Genomic DNA, 21,019 nt, shown 5'->3' with positions numbered 1-21,019 from the left:
AAGACTCGTAGGGCAGCCATCATGAAAGAAGAACAGCTGTTTTTGCTTGCTCCTAAGCCGAACTAACGGTTCGCTTCCACCAACTGGATTCCTATTGGCTGAATGGTGCCTGGGGAAAAGGGCGCGGCAGCCATCATGAAAAAGCAAACAGCTGTTTCAGTTAAATTTGAGCTGCCAGCTGGCACTTGCTACTGTTTCTGTTCGCCTGGTGCCGCAGACGGGAAAGTGTCGGGAATCGCCCAGGAAAAATGTTGTCGATCCGCCGAATAAATTGATGACATGGGGTGGATTTTATATTTAAGCGCCAGGCGAATCTTGTTTATTAATTATGAATGAACAACAATTAAGGGTAAATTTTAATTATGTAGTGTTGCGCCAACAGGTGGCCGCCACTCCTGCTGCTACTGTCCGTTGGATCCACCGCCGATGGTGGATTCGCTCATGTGAAACTGGATCAGAATTATCAGGTACGTGGTAGTGGCTCCCACGATCTGGAAAGTGTGTGCTGTTATCCGGATTCAATTCGAAGTGCCCACTTACCGTATATAGAAGAGTGCAGTCCACGTTGAAGAAGCCAGCGGCGCTGAAGTGGAGTCGTTGGTGGAGTAGCTGCAGCGAGAACTGCGTTATCTGCAGAGGGACGGGGATTATTAATGATTGCTCTGGCGCACGGATGGTACCTACCAGAGCGTTGTGGCTCTCGTTCCGCAGGTCCACGGTCACCTGGTGCAGGCAGAGGGCCAGACGAGTGGCCTGGAAAACAGCCAAATGAAACATCCTTTAGAGATTCAAATGGGTGGGGCAGGTACTCCGGTTAACTCACGCACTGGGCCGTTCGGTCGCAAAGCAGCGAGAGGACGAGCACATTGCCCAGGTGGGGGGCAGACCATACGCCGCTGGCCACGATCTGCAGGATGTCGAAGGGTGAGGCCGCCGACTGGCGAAAGTTGAGGAACATCCAGTAGCAGTTGGAGGTGATGGCCAGAAAGTCGTTGCCCACCTGCATCAACACGGAGAGTCCGTAGCAGCGGTTCAGCAAGGCCACTAGGGCCCACACCCGCTGGTAGACGAGTCTGACAGCGATCAGTCGATCCATGGCCGCTTCTTCCAGGTCGTCCTGCGCCTCCAGCACAGTGTCCACGGCGGGCCCCTTCCGATGCAGCTGGAGCTGCTGCAAGGCCACCAGGAGCACATCCAGGCGCTGGCGCACGAGCTGAGTGGCGTTGAAAATCTGAAAGTAGCGCAGACCGCACACCAGCAGTGGCAGCAAGTAGCTGATCCAGTAGATGGGGAACCTGTCGCCCCGGGCGAGCAGCTTGGCGCCCAGGATGAGCAGTTGGCTAACCGCATAGCCCCACAGGATCCACACAGCTCGGCGCGACGTCTGCCGACGCATTTGGAGCCGCATAGCCTCCACGTCCACCCTCAGGGCCTTGGACAGCAGACGATCGATCTCGCCCAGCTCGGCGAAGAAGCTTCGTTGCGCTTGCCGCTGCCACAGGGCCTCCAGCACGGCGGCCAGATGAGCCACCCGCATGCCCACCAACTGAATGAAGTCCACCGTGTGACCTATGCTCGAGATGGTGGACTCCGCGTCCGGCTCCTCCTGCACGCTGCTCTCCTGGAAGAGGCCGTAGGCGGTAAAGCCGGTGGCCGCCATCAGCACGGTCCAGCCGTACAGCTCCAGCCAGCGCGATCTCCGGAGCAGGATGCCCTCCGAGTCGGGCGGGGGTGCGAGGCGCCAGGGCCACAGGTTGCACACTTGGCAGACGCGGTGCAGCGGCTCCAGAGCTCTCAGCGTGTCCATGCCGAATTCCATCCGCTATCTGCTGCGGGGTTTCGGCCGGGTTTCGCTATGTGGGGCGGAGGCTAGATCAATTAGATTACCTTATCACTTCGCTGTTCCGCTAATCGAGTGCCCCATCCCCCATCCGTACCTAGATTCGGCTTATCGTGGGATGGAACTTTTCTGTTTCGGCTATCAGTGCTCCATGCGACCCTGCTGCGCTTTGGGATTTGGAAACTCGCAGCGGAGAAGGATACAACTTTTCTATGAGAAATTATGTCTTGGTATTTCGGGACCAAGTTAAGCCAGCCACCGACCGCAGACGACTGCGCGTTGACGAGTTCCTGCCGAAAGGAACTCTCCCAGTGGTGGTCATCCATCATGATCAATTAAGCCATTAGCTTAATGGTCAGGTCATCAATCAAGCAATCCGAGGTGGGTTTTCTCCGCAAGCAAGGACTTGGAGACGAAGACGGAGACCTGGGCTCTGGGCTCTGGGCACTGGGCACTGGTAACTCACCTGGCATGGCGGTGTCCTGGGAATCTAAGAAGGCAATACACACCCGGGCTTCACATAAATACGTTTATTATAATTTCAGATTTTGTTTTGGAAATAGTTCTTGAGATAAGCTTGACGTTTCGTAAAATGTAATACATATATATTTCTTCGCGGTAACCTCTGCCCATTTTCAGATCTTTGTGCTGGCTCGCTCATCCCTGTCTCCTGCCGACTCCTCCTCATTTCCTGGTCTGGCCAGGCATATGACCACTTCATCCGCCAGTAAGCGATACCTCGGCTGGGCTCTTGTTTGTAACAATCTTACTTTCTGCATGCACTTGCTGTACTAATGATTATATAGAGCACACACGGGCCCACACACATCACACCACACCAGCAGTGTGTGTGTGTGTGTGTGTGTGTGTGTGTGTGTGCGGGGGTGTGTGCATTTAGTATGTATATTTGATTTAAATCGAAGCTGCTAAAAAGTAAAAGCAAATTCAACAAACAAACTCTCATAGGTCATACATATCGAACTTGATTCTTAGACTAATATAAGGTATGATGCAGATATCTGTTTGTTCTCTGGATATAAGGCAATGGATACATGTGCGTGTGGCGTTGTGTGTACTGTTGTGTGTACTGTTGTGTGTGTGTGTGTGTGGGGGTACAGTATAGTGTATAGTGTATAGTGTGTGGTGTATAGTGTAAAGTGTGTAGTCGATCTGATCTGATCTGACCTGATTTCAACGAAACTCATGTCGCAAACAAACGGGGGCAAAGGTAACAAGTTTTCATATTTTCGTATCTTAGGGGAAATTCGTTTCGTGAAAGGCAAAAAATGTCTTCTGGCTGGGAGAAGAGTTCTTTTTTTTTTTGGTTTTTCTTGTTAAGCAACATCAATACGCTCAAGTACATATATATTCTTATATATTCATATATAGTGTATATAGTTCATGTGTGAGTATTCTTTATCTTCACCTTCTTCGGTTTGGATTTGGTTTTGCTTTTGGTTTTTGTTTTGGTTTTGCTCGCTAAGCGCACGAATTTGGAAAGTAATTAATGTTTAATAAACGTCGTCTTTTGTTTTTCTCGGTTATAAATTTAAAATCCTCGAAGCGGAGACTGCAATGCTACCCAATAATCGAAAGTCGCCCGATCGGTCTATACGATCTATTATATATACCGACCGCGAGTGCTGGTCGGACGGGAGCGCTAATGGGGATCCTCGTCGTGATGGGGATCCTCCCTAGTCCCTCACCAGTGTGCCCGCCCCTCTTAGCCCTACTGTGTATAATTTTGCTTAAATTTCGCTGGTTGCTATCAAACGGTGTAGACTGGACGGTTGCCAGTTGACTGTTGTCTGCTGCGGTCTGCCTGTTGCATGTTGCATGTTGCATGTGGCATGTGGCATGCAGAAAGTTAATCCGCAGGCCGCAGCTCCTCCCAGATCTGTTGCTGTTGTATATAAAAAGCAACTCAAAAATATACGCGTAGCCTAAAAAGTCTGTCTCGAGTGGGGCATCGACCACTCGAGTCTTTAATTTATAATTGTAACTGGCTCTTTTTTGGACTGTTTTGCTGTGGCCTCGAATTGCTTGTTCCGTTTGTTTCTTGTTTCTTATTTCATGTTTCATGTTTCTTGTTTACTGGTTACTGGTTACTTGTTACTTGTTACTGGTTACATTGATTAAAATTGCCTGTGTGCCTGGTTCGCGTCTTGCTGCATATTTATCTTGTTTGTTTGTTTGTTTGTTTGTTGCAAATTTGTTATTCTATGACTATGAAAAGTAAAAAAAATATAGAAAAATAACCTTCATTCACTTTGTGTACTTCATATTTATCGTATCGTATTTAGTTATGACTCTCTGCTCATTCTCGTTATATTCTCACAATAGCTGTTTCACTGCCCCCTCATTCAACCCCTCTATCCCTAAACCACTCAACCCCAACCCGAATCCCAACCCACCCAACCTTAGACTCCCGCCCCATCACAAGCCCAGTTCTAGTCCTATTCCTATCCCCATACCAGCTAAGCCCACTCAGATCACTCGGATCCTTACATAGTAACATCAGCATTGACTCTGTCGTCGTCGTCGTCGTCGTCTTTGTCCAATACTTCGATCACCTTTCCTGCTTCCTTGATCTTCCGGCAATGGCGTGTATCCTGTAGGACTTTTGGTTTCCTAACTGCATCACCTCGCCAATCCACTTCCCAATGCCCAATGCAGTGCCCTTCTCATCTTCCTTCATAGTCCCCCATGTGGGAGTGGAGGTGTACGTATATCGGTCGCTATAGCATATTGGGTTATAAGTCTTTCTGCGGCTGCCTGCTGAAACAAAGGAACGAAATGCAACGAAAAACATACGAAACCAAGCGGTGAGAATGGACTACGAAAAGAATTGGATCTGGAATTACTTAACCAAATCTCGGATACTGGATTTTAGATACGGGATTTGCTTCGGTGAAGGGTAAATCGAACATTTTTGTTGCACTCACTTGTTAGCCCTAACGTTTGATTCAGTTTAGTCCGAAGGGCGGCGAAGGTAGTGACTCCGTCTCCGATCTTCGTTCTGTATTATGATCGCTTATAATCCTACGGCTAAGGAGCTCTGACTTTACGGGTTATACACGTTCAATTAGCTAATGCTAGCTTTAAAATTCGAATACCTCTGGTATGGGAGACCATACGAGGGTTCGTAAAAGTTCCGACTAATACATATATTAAACATGAATATTAAGTTCTCTATGTATACATAGAGTGTGTCTTTTCTTCGTATTTTGTTTGCCTTCTTTTTCTTTTTCTTCTTTTCTTCTCGCCTTTTCGTTTCTCCTTTGTATATTTTAGCTATGCGGTTTTGAAAATTATTTTGATCTTTGGATTACTAGGCAAGGTAGCTTGACGTTATGCAATGAAAGCGACGTAAATGGCTTCTCCTCGACTAAACCACTGAGGATCGGTTGCAATGCATTTTAGGTAATTAATTTTTAAAACTTAATATCAATTAATTACGTAGCTTTTGGTCGGCCGAAACAAGTCGTCGAAAGCTCAATAGGCGGCATTGGTAAACAAAAAGGAGTCATTCGCGTGACCCTAACTCCGCCATATCAGCCAACGTCCGGCTCATTTCCGTTTTCTGCGGCTTCTGCCCACGAAACTTGGCCAATTGAATTGTCTGAATTGTCATTCCCATTCTGATTCTGATCTCCATCCCAATCCTTGTCCTCTGCTGTGGTCGTCGTCGTGCTGGTCCTAGTCCTAGTCCTGGTTCTTGTCGTGTCAGAGCTCGAGTCCGTGCACTTTGTATGCCGCACATGGACTCAATTCTCTGGCAGTGCTCTGCTCGTCTGCTTCTATGGCTGGGTGCGTTGTGGGTTGGCTTAGTCATCGTCGAATGCAATAAACAAGCCCGTGGCCTAGAACTCCAGGCGGTAGGCGGAGCACGAGGTCTCGTGGTCCTGCAGGTTGATGGTGCAACGAGACGCGGAGGGCGAGAGGTCGATGCGGTGCTTGGCTAGCAGCTCCTCGTTTTCAGCCACCCAATAACCCAGCACATCGGTGTCGTACGTAGGTATAATGGTGACCTCTGCAAGCCGCAGCAGAATTGGAAAGTTAACTCATTTTCGAGGAGACATAACAAGCATCTACTCACCCAACTCCTTGTCCTCCCATGTCTGTTTGGCCTCGAGCAACGCATCATACACCTGGCGACTGGGTTCCGTGCCGGAGAAGACGTAGTAGCGGGCTCGCACCCGCTTGAAGAACTCCACGTGGGCGTAGTAGGAGTTGCCGTTGTGCGGCACGTATGTGAGGTCCACGTAGACGGGCGCTGGCTTCTTGCCGGCCTTGTTGGGCGATTCGCTGCGCTTGCGCATGTTCTTCTCGTTGTTCAGCCGCGTCTTGGTGGCCACCAGACGGCGTTCCTTCTTGGGAGTGGTGCGAATGTCAGCACCGCCCTCTACGGGCAGTGGTGCTGGCGATGGCAGACCTAGGGGCTTGCCCCACTCCTCGAGGCGGTCCTTGGGCAGGGCTCCAGTGGAACTCGCTGTGGCTGTGGTGCTCGCTGTTGCTGCAGTTGTGGTAGGCACGGCTTCCTCCACTTCCTCTCCTTTCTCCTGCTGCTGGGAGGCGACACTGCCAACGGTGGCAAAACCACTCTCCGCCACACGGGACCGCTGGACATCGCTAAGCGGGAAGCGCTGCCGTTCCGCAGTGCTACTCACGATCTGTTCCATTTCCTCGGCCTTTGAGGGCGAGTACGAGTACTTGGCGGTGACGGAAGACATGACCTCGGCGCCGCGCGCCTGTACGTGCTCCTCGAGTGCTCGCTGGAAGTCCTTGTCCGCCTGGTCGAGGAACTTGTGTCCTGCCCAGGTCTGGCTACTGCTCTCCACGCTCTCCGACGACTGGCTATCGCCGGACGGCGCGCTCTGAATGGGGATTGGTTCGGTGCTGGGCTTGATCGCAACGTCGAAACTGTCGGGCAGGGCGCCGTAGAAGGAGGTGGCCATGGGGTCGGCTGTGCGAGGCAGAAGAATCGAGCGTGCGGTTGAGTGCTCCTCGCTTCCATACTGAGGAGGAATGTCATCCTGGCTCTCGTCACCGTCGGCGTCCAGATCGGAGCGCTTACTCACGCCGGAGCTAGAGTGCTGCAGCTCGTAGCTGGTGGCGCTGCGCGGGGATCCCAGTAGGAGGTCCTCGTCCTCCTCGCTGCCCGGAGTGCTGGCGCGGTACAGGCCGCGCAGCAGCGCCACCTCTTTGGGCAGCAGCTGGTCGCGTTCGCTCTCGCTGGTGGTGCGCGTGGTGGTCACCACTACCTTTTCGCTGTCGGGCTCCGAACTGTCTGTGGTTGTCACCGTCTTTTGCTCGGTCACTATTTCCTTGCCGTCCGCCGAAATTACCTTGGTCACCGTGGTGATTGTGGTGGTGATTATCTTGTCGGTGCTCCCGCTGAGGGCTGTGGTGCACTCGAGTCCACGAAGTTCGTGCAGCTCGGGAAGATCAGCCTCGCACTCAGCTCCGGCTGCAGCGGCAGCTCCCGCCAGCATGTGCTCCTGCTCGTGGTGCTAAGCGGGTTAAAGGTTATAGAATATATTTAGAAAATGCCAGACCTGTAAAACCAACACAAAGCTGTTTCAACTCACCTGAATTTCCAGGGACTTGAGCTCGTCCTTGCTGACGCGCGGGAAAGGCGATGTGGGCTTTGGCGAGGACTCCGGGGTGTCCGTATGCGACTCCCGACCCAGCGGAGTGGGAATTGACTGGCTCTCCGAGGTGAGGGCGCCGGGACTGGACTTGCCGCTGATGTCCTTGGGCGACATCGGGCCCGATGAAGAAACGATGCTGGCGGCACTGGACTCGCACTTTCCGCCAGCGGCCACGGCTGCAGCTCCAGCTCCAATCACAGAGCCGGCCGATCCTGTCGAGCTCAAAGCCTTGACGCCGGGACTCACTGGCGCCGTTGGCGGTGTCTTGCGATCAGCAGGCTCCGCCTGACTCTGGCTAGTCTGCTGATCCATTTGAGTGAGAGTGATGGACTCCACCCTTGAGGCACCGGTCTTGCTGGTGCTACTGGTGGTTGTGCTGCTGCTCTGTCCGCTGGACTGCAACAGAGTTGTGGTCTTGCTGGTAGAGGTGACCTCCTGAGCCAGCTCCTCCACGTGCTCGTGCTCCTCCTCGACGACCTTTGAAATTGGCTCAATATCCTCGGAAGGTTTGTAGATGCTGGTCATCATGATGGTGGCAATCGACTTGGAGCGGCTCTCCTTAACACTGGAGCGCTCGTCGACGTCGTCAGCGGGCTCCTCATCTTCGGGATCACTGTGGGTCAAGCGGCTCTCACTCGCCTGGCTCAGCAGGGACTCTCTCCGTGACTCGTCCGTGCCCACGAATAGCGCTCGCTGGGAGGCGGTTGTGCTGGAGACGTTGCTGGCGGTGGCCTTCTTCAGGCAGTCGTCTGCCGACTTGGTGGCTTCAGTGCTGAAGGCTTCCTTGGCGGAGACAATCTTCTCGGTGGCCAGAAACTCGGCCACAGTTTCCTTTAAGTCGTCTTTGGTGGTGCTGGTGCTGGTGCTGGTGCTAGTGCTAAACTGGCTGGTTACTTTGGTTTCCCTAGCATCCTTGGTTTCCTTAGTTGACTTCTGAGCGCTGCTGGTCTGAATCTCGCTAACGATTGACTCTGATGAGCACTCCTCGGACTGCACAAGCAGCTCCTCCAGCTGAGATGCAGAGGTGCTAGTGTCCTCCCTCAAACTAGTGCTGGTAGTGATTCCTCCCTTTTCGGCCAACAAGCTGGAGAGCGACTCGCGTCGGGAGCTGTCCTCCACCTTGAGGCTGCTACTCAACGAGTCGCTGGTAGACTCTTCGCGAACTGACTGAACTGACTGGCTGGAGAGGACTGTGGACTTAGTGACTGAGGTGGAGACAGACTCAAAGCTCGATTTCTCTTCCAGCTGTTTGGTCTCAACTGTCTCTGTGGTAGTAAGTGAGTGGAGTAGCGACTCAGTCGTCTCCTCATCGCCGTCCTTGGTGCTAAATTGGCTGGTGCTAGATGCTGGGCGCGATGACTTCATGTCCTTTTCGCTCACCTGGCTGGCAACGGACTCGGGGCGAGAAGACTTCTCAGCTTTATGGCTCTCGGAAAGCACGGACTCGCGTCCAGACTCATCCTTGCTGGGAATGGGGGATGACTGTTCCCTAGCCTGGATTTCCGTCTCCTTTTGTTCATGGCTGGCTGCTGACTCTGAAGGGCAGGGCGAGGGCACGGACTCCGGTTGGCTGGCAACTGACTCCGGCCGGCTTATAGCCAATATTCCCTGCCTCAATTGTGCTTTTTCAGATTGCTCGATTTTGTCCTTCTCCTCGATGGAAATGGGGCCGGACTTCTGATCTGGCGATGACTTCTCCGACTCGATTTCTACTTTGACGCTGATTTCCAGGGATTTCTCGTCTCGAGTACTTTTGTCGGACTCCTCCTCTGTGTCGGCGGTTGACTTCAGTTTCTCCTCTAGCTGGCGTTCGTCAAAGTCGGGTATGATGTCTGTGATATCCTTGTCGGACTTAAGGACCTTGGCCACGTCGGCAACGATTTTGGCCACTTCTTCCTCGCGCGGTGACAGTGGTCGCATCGGCTGTGGTGGTATTATTACTGTCTTGTCCCCATCGCTTGGAGGCGAGAAGCGATGCTCCTCGTCCTCCTCCTTGATGTCGTGCAGCACGGGCTCATCGCGCTCGCAGATCGTAACCGTGAACTCTGGGGACCCCACGGTGGTAATATGCGTTTCGCGCAGCTCCGAGAATGTGCCCAGATCCAGACTGCTCTTTTCCTGGCCGGTTTCCGTTGAGCTTTCACCAATAGTGGTGATGTGCTCGGAAACGTGTTCGGTTGACGTCTCAATTACTTTCTCTGTCACATCCTGCACTTTCTTTTCAACGGTCTCCACTGCAGTGCTAAACAAGGTGGTTACGTTGCTGATGCTGGAGTCCAGCACTGATTTGATCTCTGTCAACTGCTCACTGCTCTTCTTGGTCAATTGCTCCAAGGAATCGGTCACTGTGGTTTCTGCTTGCTTTACTGAGGTCTCGACTTTCTCTTCAACTTGCTTCACCGAGCTCTCCAGTAATTCCACCTTCGAGGTAAGGGATTCAAGCAACGTTGTTTCCGATTGCTTGGTTACCGTCTCGGATTTGGCTTCCGTCAGGTCAAGCAAATCTGCTTCCGCTGTTTCCTTGGTGACCTCGACTCCAGAGGTTGTATGCTGTTCAACCGCACCGATGGTTTCCAGAACGGGAGAAGCCTCGTCCACGGGAGAGGAGGCTGTATGCGCAGTATCCGATTGCGAAAGCTCCGCTGGTTTTGAAAGTGCTGCTGGCCGCGGGGAGTATTCCCCTTGTACTTCAGCGAAGTCTCCTTCCGCCACATCGATGGGACTCGAGAGAGTTGGAAGTTTGCCCTTAGCTTCACCTGTCAGGTTAAGGGGCAGACTGAGGTCAGCAATGGATCGTGGACCTTCTTCAATGGGTGATGAGGCGGTTTCGGCAACAGATGCAGGGCGAGATGCTTCCTTCGAGGCAGCTGGCGACTTATCGGCCACCGATTCAGGACGTGAAGGAAGCGGTGATTTCTCGTCCTTGGCACTTACGGCCACTGACTCGGGTCGGGATGTCTTAGCTTCGTCCTTAGCGCTTTCCACAACAGACTCGGGTCTTGACGCTTCTTTCGAAGCCAGGGGAGATTGACCCCCCTTGATACTCTCGGCCTTACCGCTTTCGGCCGTCGACTCTCGTCTTGATTCTTCCTTGGATTTCTCACCTTCATCCTTAACACTTTCTGCAACAGAAGCATCCTTAGAGGCCAAAGGTGATTTTTCGGCAATCGACTCTCGCCTTGATTCTTCCTTGGACTTCTCAGCTTCATCCTTAACACTTTCTGCAATAGAACCTGGTCTAGAAGCATCCTTAGAGGCCAAAGGTGATTTTTCGGCCGTCGACCCTCGCCTTGATTCTTCCTTGGACTTCTCAGCTTCATCCTTAACACTTTCTGCAACAGAACCTGGTCTAGAAGCTTCCTTGGAGGCCAAAGGTGATTTTTCGGCCGTCGACTCTCGCCTTGATTCTTCCTTGGACTTCTCAGCTTCATCCTTAACACTTTCTGCAACAGAACCTGGTCTAGAAGCTTCCTTGGAGGCCAAAGGTGACTTTTCATCTTTAATACTTTCCGCCTTTATGTTTTGGGACACCGACTCCGGTCTAGATGGTTCCTTGGATTCATCTGCCAGATCTTTGGCACTTTCTGCAACGGATGCTGGTCTAGATGCTTCTTTGGATGCGAATGGGGATTTTTCATCCTTGACGCTTTCTGTAACAGATTTGGGACGAGAGGTCTCCTTTGTCGGGGCAATCACATCTTTCAAGCTTTCTGCCTTAGATTCAGGCCGGGAAACTTCTTCTGATGGGAGAGGAGACTTTCCACTTCCAGCCTTGTTGCTTTCAGCAGCCGATTCACGACGGCTTTCGGACTTCTCAGACTCGTCTTTAATACTCTCAATTACTGATTCGGGTCTGGAAACTTCCTTAGATACAATCTCGGGTTTTGAATCCTTGGCACTTTCAGCTACGGACTCCCGTCGCGATGGTTCCTTCGACTTTTCAGTCTCATCCTTAACACTTTCCACCACTGATCCTGGCCGAGAAGCTTCCTTAGAGCCTGGAGCGGACTTTTCATCCCGCGTGGTTTCAGCCGCAATGCATTCGGATACAGATGCCGGCCGTGATGGCTCAGTAGACTTCTCAGCTTCATCTTTAACGCTCTCTGCAACAGATCCTGGTCGGGAAGCTGCTTGTGATCCAAGGAGAGACTTTTCCTCTTTTGTGCTGTCAGCTACCGAATCTCGGCGACTTTTGGTCTTATCGCCTTCATCCTTGACGCTTTCCAAAACGGACTCTGGTCGAGAAGGTTCCTTTGAGGGTGGGGCTGATGTTAAGTCCTTTAAACTTTCCGGCTTCACGCTTTCCGCCACAGATTCACGACGGCTTTCAGCCTTCTCATCTTTAATGCTTTCTACGGATTCGGGGCGGGAATCCTCTTTTGACGCCAATGGGGATTTTTCGTCCTTTGCGATTTCTGCCTGGATGCTTCCTGCGACGGAATCTCGCCGGGAAGGTTCTTTGGATTTTACGGCCTCTTCTTGTAGTGGAGACTCTTCATCCTTTGTACTTTCATGCTTAATGCTCTCCGCGACGGATTCTGGTCGGGATGGCTCTTTGGATTTTTCAGCTTTATCCTTATCACTATCGGCAACGGATCCCGGCCTGGAGGCGTCCTTGGAGCCAAGGGGAGATTTTTCATCCTTGGAGCTGTCTGGCTTAACGTTTTCGGAAAGGGATTCACGACGGCTATCGGGTTTGTCCTTTTCATCCTTAATGCTTTCTACAACCGACTCCGGCCGTGAAACTTCTTTGGAGGCCATTGGAGACTCATCGTCCTTGGTACTCGTTGCTTTAAGGCTGCCTGCAATCGATTCCCGCCTGCTTTCCTGTTTTAACTCATCGTCTTTCAGAAGTTCCTCGACGGAGGCTGGTCGGGATGCCTCTTGAGATTTCCCATCTGCTTTGACGCTTTCCGCTGCAGACTCCCGACGGGATTGCTGTTCAGATTTCTCAGCTTCAGCTGTAACGCTTCCTACCACTGAGCCTGGACGAGACACATCCTTTGAGTCCAGTTGGGATGTCGATTCCTTGGGGACTGGCTTTGCACTGTCGATGACCGATTCTGGACGGCTTTCAGACTTCTCAGCATCATCTTTAAGGGATTCCACGACAGATTCTCTTCGAGAGGCGTCTTTCGATGCTACGGTTGACTTCTCATCTTTATGACTCTCCTGACTAGCGCTTTCCACTTTAGCAACTGACTCTCGACGGCTCTCCGTCTCTTCATGCTCATCCTTGACACTTTCTACTACTGATTCTGGTCGGGATACCTCCATAGTGGCTTCCCCCGTAACACTTGCTGCAACAGATGGCGGACGCGATGATTCCTTAGATTTTTGAACATCGTCTTTTGGGCTTTGCAACACCGATTCCGGCCGGGAATCCGCTTTAGTGCTTCCAACTGCAGATGGTGGACGTGATGCCTCCTTTGATTTTTCGGCAGCTTCATCCTTGGCACTTTCAGCAGGAGATTCTGGACGCTCTTCTGTCGGAGATCCAATTACTGATTTCGGAGCCTCATCTATCGGACTTGACGCTGTCTTCTCAATGCCGACTTTAGAGAGTTCAGCTGGTTGAACTGGGACTGCAGTTGGGGAGCTTGTGGGTGTTGATGTCTGGGGAAAGTCACCATGAGCCACATCCACAGGGCTCGACAACGTGGGGAGACTACCCTTTAGCTCAATAGTCAAAGGCAGCACTGCTTTCTCGGCCTGCTCGAATTCCGCGAAGTCTTTGGGTGCTTCCTCAATGGGCGATGATGCTGTCTCTCCCACTGATGCCGGGCGAGAGGCTTCCGTGGAGGCGACCGGGGATTTAAGATCCTTTACTTCTGCGATGTGCTCATCCACCGCACTTGCAAGCTGATCAGCACCATCTTTGCTTTCTGCAACCGACGCTGGTCTTGAGGACTCCTTCGAAGCTTGTGGTGATTTGTCATCACTGGCAATCTCTTCAGTCGCACATTCTGCGGGTGAATCTGCACGGGATATATGCTCTGGAGCAGATGGAGTTTTTGGAGCCTCGTCCACAGGAGACGAGACCGTTATAGCTGCGCCAATCTTTGCGAGTTCCGCAGGTTTTGTAAGTGTGGGCGGGACGGTGGAAACTGAAGCGACAACATGCGAAAAGTCACCCTCGGCCACGTCAACAGGACTGGAATCCGTTTGCAGTTTTCCTCCAGAGCCAGCTTGTAGACTAAGGACTAGGCTGGCTTTTTCTACGACTTCAATCTCTGAGAACTCTAGCGTCGCTTCCTCAATTGGTGACGATACAGTTTCAGCAACAGAACCTGGACGGGATTTAGCTTTGGGGGAGATGGAACTCTTTGCATCAACCCCAATAGCTACGGCAGCTTCATGGTCACTGGCCACAGATACTGGTCGAGAAACAGACTTCTCTGAAGTAACAGCAGACAAATCATCCCCAGCTTTTTCGAGTGTAACACTCTGTCTTTCCTTAACGCTATCAACTACCGATTCTGGCCTTGACGCTTCCTTGGACGCCAAAGGAGATTTGTCGTCTTTAGCGCTTTCCGCTGTGACACTTCCCGCTACAGATTCTCGACGGGATGGTTCTTTGGATTTGACAGGATCGTCTTTAACACTCTCTGCCACAGACCCTGGTCGTGAAACTTCTGGGGATTTCTCGTCCTTAGCTTCTTTGTGTGTAACAATCTCTGCAACAGATTCGCGTCGACTTTTTGGCTTCTCAACATCGTCCTTAACGCTTTCCACAACAGAATCGGGTCTTGACGCTTCTTTCGAAGCCAGAGGAGATGGATCACCCTTGATACTCTCCGCTGTAGCGCTTTCGGCCGTCGACTCGCGCCTTGATTCTTCCCTGGACTTCTCAGCTTCATCCTTAACACTTTCGGCAACGGAAGATGGTCTGGAAGCTTCAATAGAGACCAAAGGTGACTTGTCGGCCACTGACTCTCGTCTTGATTCCTCCTTGGACTTCTCAGCTTCATCCTTAACACTTTCTGCGACGGACGCTGGTCTGGAAGCTTCCTTGGAGGCCAGGGGTGACTTGTCGGCCACTGACTCCCGTCTTGATTCTTCCTTGGACTTCTCAGCTTCATCCTTACTACTTTCTGCGACAGAAGCTGGTCTGGAAGCTTCCTTAGAGGTCAACGCTGATTTTTCGACAATCGACTCTCTCCTAGATTCTTCCTTGGACTTATCAGCTTCATCCTTAACACTTTCGGCAACGGACGCTGGTCTGGAAGCATCCTTGGAGGCCAGAGGTGATTTGTCGGCTGTCGACTCTCTCCTAGATTCTTCCTTGGACTTCTCAGCTTCATCCTTAACACTTTCGGCAACGGACGCTGGTCTGGAAGCATCCTTGGAGGCCAGAGGTGATTTTTCGGCAATCGACTCTCGCCTTGATTCTTCCTTGGACTTCTCAGCTTCATCCTTAACAATTTCAGCAACGGAAGCTGGTCTGGAAGCTTCCTTGGAGGCCAGAGGTGATTTGTCGGCTGTCGACTCTCTCCTAGATTCTTCCTTGGACTTCTCAGCTTCATCCTTAACACTTTCTGCAACGGACGCTGGTCTGGAAGCTTCCTTGGAGGCCAGAGGTGACTTGTCGGCCACTGACTCTCGTCTTGATTCTTCCTTGGACTTCTCAGCTTCATCCTTACTACTTTCTGCGACAGAAGCTGGTCTGGAAGCTTCCTTAGAGGTCAACGCTGATTTTTCGACAATCGACTCTCTCCTAGATTCTTCCTTGGACTTCTCAGCTTCATCCTTAACACTTTCTGCAACGGACGCTGGTCTGGAAGCTTCCTTGGAGGCCAGAGGTGACTTGTCGGCCACTGACTCTCGTCTTGATTCTTCCTTGGACTTCTCAGCTTCATCCTTACTACTTTCTGCGACAGAAGCTGGTCTGGAAGCTTCCTTAGAGGTCAACGCTGATTTTTCGACAATCGACTCTCTCCTAGATTCTTCCTTGGACTTCTCAGCTTCATCCTTAACACTTTCTGCAACGGACGCTGGTCTGGAAGCTTCCTTGGAGGCCAGAGGTGACTTGTCGGCCACTGACTCTCGTCTTGATTCTTCCTTGGACTTCTCAGCTGCATCCTTACTACTTTCTGCGACAGATGCTGGTCTGGAAGCTTCCTTGGAGGCCAAAGGTGATTTTTCGGCAATCGACTCTCGCCTTGATTCTTCCTTGGACTTCTCAGCTTCATCCTTAACACTTTCAGCAACGGAAGCTGGTCTGGAAGCTTCCTTGGAGGCCAGAGGTGATTTGTCGGCTGTCGACTCTCTCCTAGATTCTTCCTTGGACTTCTCAGCTTCATCCTTAACACTTTCTGCAACGGACGCTGGTCTGGAAGCTTCCTTGGAGGCCAGAGGTGACTTGTCGGCCACTGACTCTCGTCTTGATTCTTCCTTGGACTTCTCAGCTGCATCCTTACTACTTTCTGCGACAGATGCTGGTCTGGAAGCTTCCTTGGAGGCCAGAGGTGATTTTTCGGCAGTCGACTCTCGCCTTGATTCTTCCCTGGACTTCACAGCTTCATCCTTAACACTGTCTGCAACGGAAGTTGGTCTAGAAGCTTCCTTGGACGCCAAAGGTGATTTTTCATCTTTAATACTTTCCGCTTTAATGCTTGGAGTCATTGATTCGGGTCTAGACTGTTCCTTTAGATCATCAGCCCCATCCTTGGCACTTTCTGCAACGGAAGCGGGACGAGAGGCCTCCAAGGACTTGGCAGCTTCATCTTTTACGCTTTCCGCGACCGACTCACGTCGAGAAGGCTCCTTGGACATACCCTCATCTTTCAAACTACCCACAGCGGATTCTGGCCTAGACGCTTCCTTTGATGGCTGCGATTCTGCCACTGATCCTCGTTGAGACGGACTCTTCAATACTTCAGCTTCATCTTTGACGCTTTCTACTTTGGATTCTGGTCGGGATGGTTCCTTGGAGTCCTTGGTACTGCCTGGAAGAACGCTTTCAGTAGAGGACTCACGACGGCTCTCAGGCTTTGCGCTATCTTCTGGCTTGGAGATAACCTCTGAAGGCCTAACGCTTTCCACAACTGATTCGGGTTTGTCAGTGTCCTCCTTTTCACTTTCCGCTACTGATTCCGGCCTGGAGACATCCCTAGAGGCTGTTGCGGATTCTGGCTGCGACCGCTCTGCTGATTTTTGTAATGCATTCAACACGTTTTCCGCAGCCGAGTCTGGTCGCGATATATCCTTGGATGCAAGTGGGGACTTTTCCTCCTTTGTACTATCTGTTTTGACGCTTTCTGCCATCGACTCACGACGAAGCTCTTCTGTGGATTTAATTGGTTCATCTTTGACGCTTTCCACTACTGATTCTGGCCGGGAAGCCTCCTTTGAGGCAAGGGGGGAATCACGATGACTTCCGGGCTTCTCAGATTCGTCTTTCATGCTTTCAATAACCGATTCGGGTCTCGAGACTTCTCTGGATTCAATAGCGGCTTTGGCACTTTCAGCTACTGACTCCCGTCGCGATGGTTCCTTCGACTTTTCAGTCTCATCTTTAACACTTTCTACCACTGATCCTGGCCGCGAAGCTTCCTTAGAGGGTGGAGCGGATTTTTCATCTCTCGTACTTTCGGCCTTTAAGCTTTCTGCGATAGATTCGCGGCGGGACGGCTCCTTTGACTTGTCTGCCTCGACGTTAACGCTTTCTGTAACAGATTCTGGTCTGGAGGCTTCCTTCGAGGCCACGGCAGACTTTTCATCTTTCGCACTTTCTGGCTTGATGCTTTCCGCAAGAGATTCGCGACGACTTTCCTGTTCTTGTGCTTTATCAAGAGAACTTTCATCCTTAGGAGTTTTGGCAAGTGATTCTCGTCGGCTCTCTGATTTTCCTGCTTCATCCTTAATGCTTTCCGCAACAGATCCCGGTCGAGAAACTTCTTTTGAGGCGAGTGGAGACTTGGTATCCTTTGCCTCGGATTCGGGTCGGGAGGGCTCTGGGGACTTCTTGGATTCCGGCTGCTCAAAGTCTTCCTTAAAGCCTTCTGTCGCAGATTCAGGTCGGGAGGTCTCCTTTGAGGCAAGTGGTGACTTTTCCGCCTTGGTACTCTCCTCCGGAGCTGGCTCTGGTTTTTGGGCTTCTTGCTTGGCTTGCACCTCAATCTCAATGGCCTCCTCAATGGTGGGGGGGCTGTCAATGGAGCCGGTGTCTTCGTGTTCTTTGGCTGATTTGGGTGGCACTGTGGTTGGTTCCGCCAGGTGGGCTGGAAGCTCATCTTCGGAAGTAATGTCGCTGGTTTCTTTTTCCTCGGGAGTGCTGGCCGACTTTTTGGCCTCCTTCTCGGTAATAATTCCAGACTCAAGTTTTTGTTCCCGCTCTTCTATATCCTTTTCCTGCTCTGCCTGGCTTTCTTGCGTCATGGCTATAGTCGCCTCCACAATCTTCTCGGCTTCCAGGGTCACCTTCTCCTCCAGCTTTTTCTCCACTGTAGTTTGAATGACCTCCACTTTGTCGGCCACTTCCTGCACTGACTTTTTGAGCAGTACGTGAGAGATGTCCACCCTTTCCGGCTCATCCTCCAATTCCGTATCTCCTACCTTGTTCTCCTTTTCGTCGTCGGTCTCCTTTTCTTCCTTTGCGGACTCCTCCTTATGGGAGATACTTTTGGCGCCGGCGTCCTGGCTGTCCTTCTCGTATAGCCCAAGATCGGCTTCCTCATGGACGGGTAGATCTGCAACTTCATCAGGCGTTTTAATGACGTCGCGGAGAAGGTTCTGCTGGGCCTCAAATGTCATCTTCATGGGCAGCACCCTTTCGCCTGAGTCGGGCAGCTCACCTAAAACCTCGGCCTTGGCGTCTTTGGGGGCATCCTTGGTGGCTGCGGCTAGGATGGCATCGATTGCCAGGGGAGTTGCTTCGGGAAGAGTCTGTACGGCGGCCACCACGATGGCCTCCGTTTCCTTGGTCTCTTCCTTCACATATTTCTCCTCGATCACGAGGTCCTCCTTTATCTGATCCAGCGGAATGCGCTCATCCTCTGGTAGTGTAGGAGCAGTGGTGGCCCCCGACTCAATGGTAGCCGAAAACTTCTCTTCGGGTAGGCTTTCTTGAAGATTGACGGGTAGAACGTCGACTGGGGCTCCGACTTGGTCGTCCTTTGTATCCGAAGTCTTTTTGCTTAGCTTCTCTTCGGGAGTTGGCGATGAGAGCTCCTCTTCTCCGGGCTTGGCCAACTGCTCCTCGGTGCGTGACTTGGCAATATCCTTGGCAGTGGCAATGATATCCTGCACCTCGGCCTTTATCTTGCTCTGCTCCTGATCTACGTTCAGTTCCGACTCATCCTGCCGGGCAGAGGCACCCTCAAGTCGCGCCTTACGCTCAGCGGCTTCCACCTTGGCAATGGCCGCCTCGATCTCCTCTTCGGCGCTCTTCTTGCGCTTCTTCTCTGATTCCTGCGAGTCGCGCTGGTGCTTTTGGATCTCCTCCTCCTTGGTCATGCTGCTTTCCTGTTCCACGATTGAGTCTTCGGTGTACTGCTCGACCTCCTCCTTTTCGATGATCAGATACTCCTCCTCTTCATCAGGCTCATCTTCACCGTCGCCGGTTCCCTCGGCAGGCATTTCTCGGAGCTCGGCCTTAATCTGTTGGTGCTGCTGGCGCTTCATTTCATCACGACTAAACACAGCTTCTATCTCCCGTACCACCTCCTGCTCCTCCTTAAGGTCGTCCAGTTCACGCTGCTTCTCTGCGTCGAGTTCCTGGGATGCGGTTAGGTCTTGCAGCTTCTTGGCAGCCGTGGCTTCATCTGCGGAGGGGGTGGACACCAGACTGGAGTCGGTGGTGCCCCCCTTGTCCAGACGTGCCTTTTTCAAGTCTGCCGCCTTCGGCTTCGCCTGCTTCACCGGACTTCCGGGTGCTGGTGCCCGCTTCGAGGGTGAAACGCCACGAGGTCTCCTTGAGATTGGTTTCCTCTGGGTCGCTTGGGTGGCCCCAGTCGCCGCTGTCTTGGCTTCCGTCTGCTGTTGGACACGCCTTTCACTGGCCGTGCTGGTAACCCGCCTAGAGACGGTGCTGGTGGCCTGCACTCGAGCCGCCTGCTGCTTGGACTCGAGCACTTTCCGGTTGTTGGCCTCCTTGGCACTCTTAGCAGGAGTGCTGCTGGGACTGGACTTGGTTGCTGGGCGGCTCAGCACTTTAGGCTTGGCATCTCGGGCTACGGGTGCCCGGGCGGCCGGCGTAGCTGTGGGCGAGCTCTTTTTCTCATCCCGTTTGGCCAGTTTCCGGTCCATGGACTTGGGGGGCTTGGTGTCGATGCGGGAGCGTACCACCGGCTTAACCTCAGCCCGCGGCTTGTCCGCCTTACCCTTGGCTGACGCTTTGCTCAGTTTGCCGGTGGGCGTCACATCGGCTGGAGTTGCATCTACTGCATCTTTGCCAGATGCTGGGACTGCTACTGGTGGTGTCGCCTGCTGGGGCTTCATGATTAACACTTCCACCTTCTTCTCCTCACCAGCATCCTTCTCCTGCTCGGCTTCGGGTTCATGCTCCGGTTCGGGTTCAGTCTCCGCCTCAGGCTCCTGCTCTGTCGGAGCAGCCTCGTCCCCAGTGTCAGCAGGTTCGGGGTCTGCCTCGTGCTCCGGTTCTGCATCCGTGTCCATGGAGTCGGCCTTGGCGCGGGCAATAGTTGCTGCGGTAGCCGCCGCAGCAGCAGCCGCCGCCGCTGCCGCAGCCGCAGCCTCCTTCGCTTTGTTATCCTGCTGCTGCGGATGCTGGACGGCTAGAGCGGCGCTTGCCACCGGACTGAACTTCGTAGACTTGTAGCTGGCGCTGGGCGGAGCTGGAGTCGCTTCGATGGCCGATTTTAAGCTCTTGCGAGTTGAGGTCACGGTCTGAATGGCTGGGGCAATCGACTTTGCCGTGCACGTGGAGTGCTTCATGAACTCCAGATGCTTTAGCTTTTCGAGGCCCTCCTGGATTTTGAAGTCGGGTGTGCTGCCCGGGAAGAGAATGCGAGTGATAGTGTCGTCCGGGTTGGCTGGTTGCCACACAAGCAGGGCGCAAATGGATACCAAGTTTTGCAGCGGGAAGTTGAAGTCGCGCGACTCCCGGGCGGCAAAGAGCCGCTGGTCGCCGGCATGCCACTTCTGGAGGAACTCCTTCACTTCCTTCGAGTCGCGCGCTGGGCTTATCACATACATGTCCAGAGTGCCGTGGCCGACCTTGTGGTAGAGGTTGACCGGCTCCTGGTTGCGGTAGCAGCCCTGTGGCTTTAGATCCAGCGCCTTCAGGTCACTAACGATGCCGTGTCCACGCTCGAACAGATCGATCAGAAGCGGATCGCGGTCCTTATCGCCGTCGGGGCTGGGCAGGCCCTTGCGGTCAGGTACATTGCCGAAAAAGTGCCCGATCTGGGGGTAGACGTGAGCGTCCCGCTTGCGCGACACGACCGCACCCAGACCCTGTACGTTGCTGTTGTTCAGCCGCGTCATCAGCACCGCGTCCAGTCGGTCGAGGTGTCGGGCGAAGTCCCAGAAGCACGCCTTCCGGTTGAAGCCGCCGTCAACT

General features: G+C 52.6%; 2 protein-coding genes across 6 annotated transcripts in view; both read right to left on the bottom strand.

Moving 5' to 3' along the window:
* Window positions 1-308: 308 nt before the first annotated feature.
* LOC120455288 (putative gustatory receptor 2a) lies at window positions 309-2,226 on the bottom strand. Of its 3 annotated transcripts, XM_039641329.2 has the most exons (5): window positions 1,938-2,226; window positions 824-1,869; window positions 685-753; window positions 541-630; window positions 309-491 (listed from the first exon to the last, which is right to left on the bottom strand). In XM_039641329.2, exons 2-5 carry the CDS (start codon window positions 1,817-1,819, stop codon window positions 402-404), a joined length of 1,245 nt encoding a protein of 414 aa, XP_039497263.1. In that variant the 5' UTR covers window positions 1,820-1,869; window positions 1,938-2,226; the 3' UTR covers window positions 309-401. The 3 variants fall into 3 exon arrangements, with proteins under 3 accessions (XP_039497263.1, XP_039497261.1, XP_039497262.1); XM_039641327.1 differs by having other exon boundaries at window positions 541-753; window positions 1,938-2,208; XM_039641328.1 differs by having other exon boundaries at window positions 541-753; window positions 824-2,208.
* A 3,467-nt stretch (window positions 2,227-5,693) lies between these two features.
* LOC120455286 (microtubule-associated protein futsch) overlaps window positions 5,694-21,019 on the bottom strand; it is a 53,595-nt gene continuing 38,269 nt past the window's right edge. For all 3 annotated transcript variants that reach the window (XM_039641322.2, XM_039641324.2, XM_039641323.2), the window contains 3 exons: window positions 7,432-21,017; window positions 5,940-7,353; window positions 5,694-5,873 (listed from right to left, as the gene is read on the bottom strand). In XM_039641322.2, the coding sequence (XP_039497256.1) occupies window positions 5,704-5,873; window positions 5,940-7,353; window positions 7,432-21,017 (15,170 nt within the window). In that variant the 3' untranslated portion in view covers window positions 5,694-5,703. The remainder of the gene's footprint in view (window positions 5,874-5,939; window positions 7,354-7,431; window positions 21,018-21,019) is intronic.

Source organism: Drosophila santomea, chromosome X (assembly GCF_016746245.2).
Source record: "Drosophila santomea strain STO CAGO 1482 chromosome X, Prin_Dsan_1.1, whole genome shotgun sequence".
Taxonomy (NCBI): Eukaryota; Metazoa; Arthropoda; class Insecta; order Diptera; family Drosophilidae; genus Drosophila; species Drosophila santomea.
The sequence above is the reverse complement of the archived record's forward strand: the minus strand, read 5'-3'. Positions and strand labels throughout refer to the sequence as shown.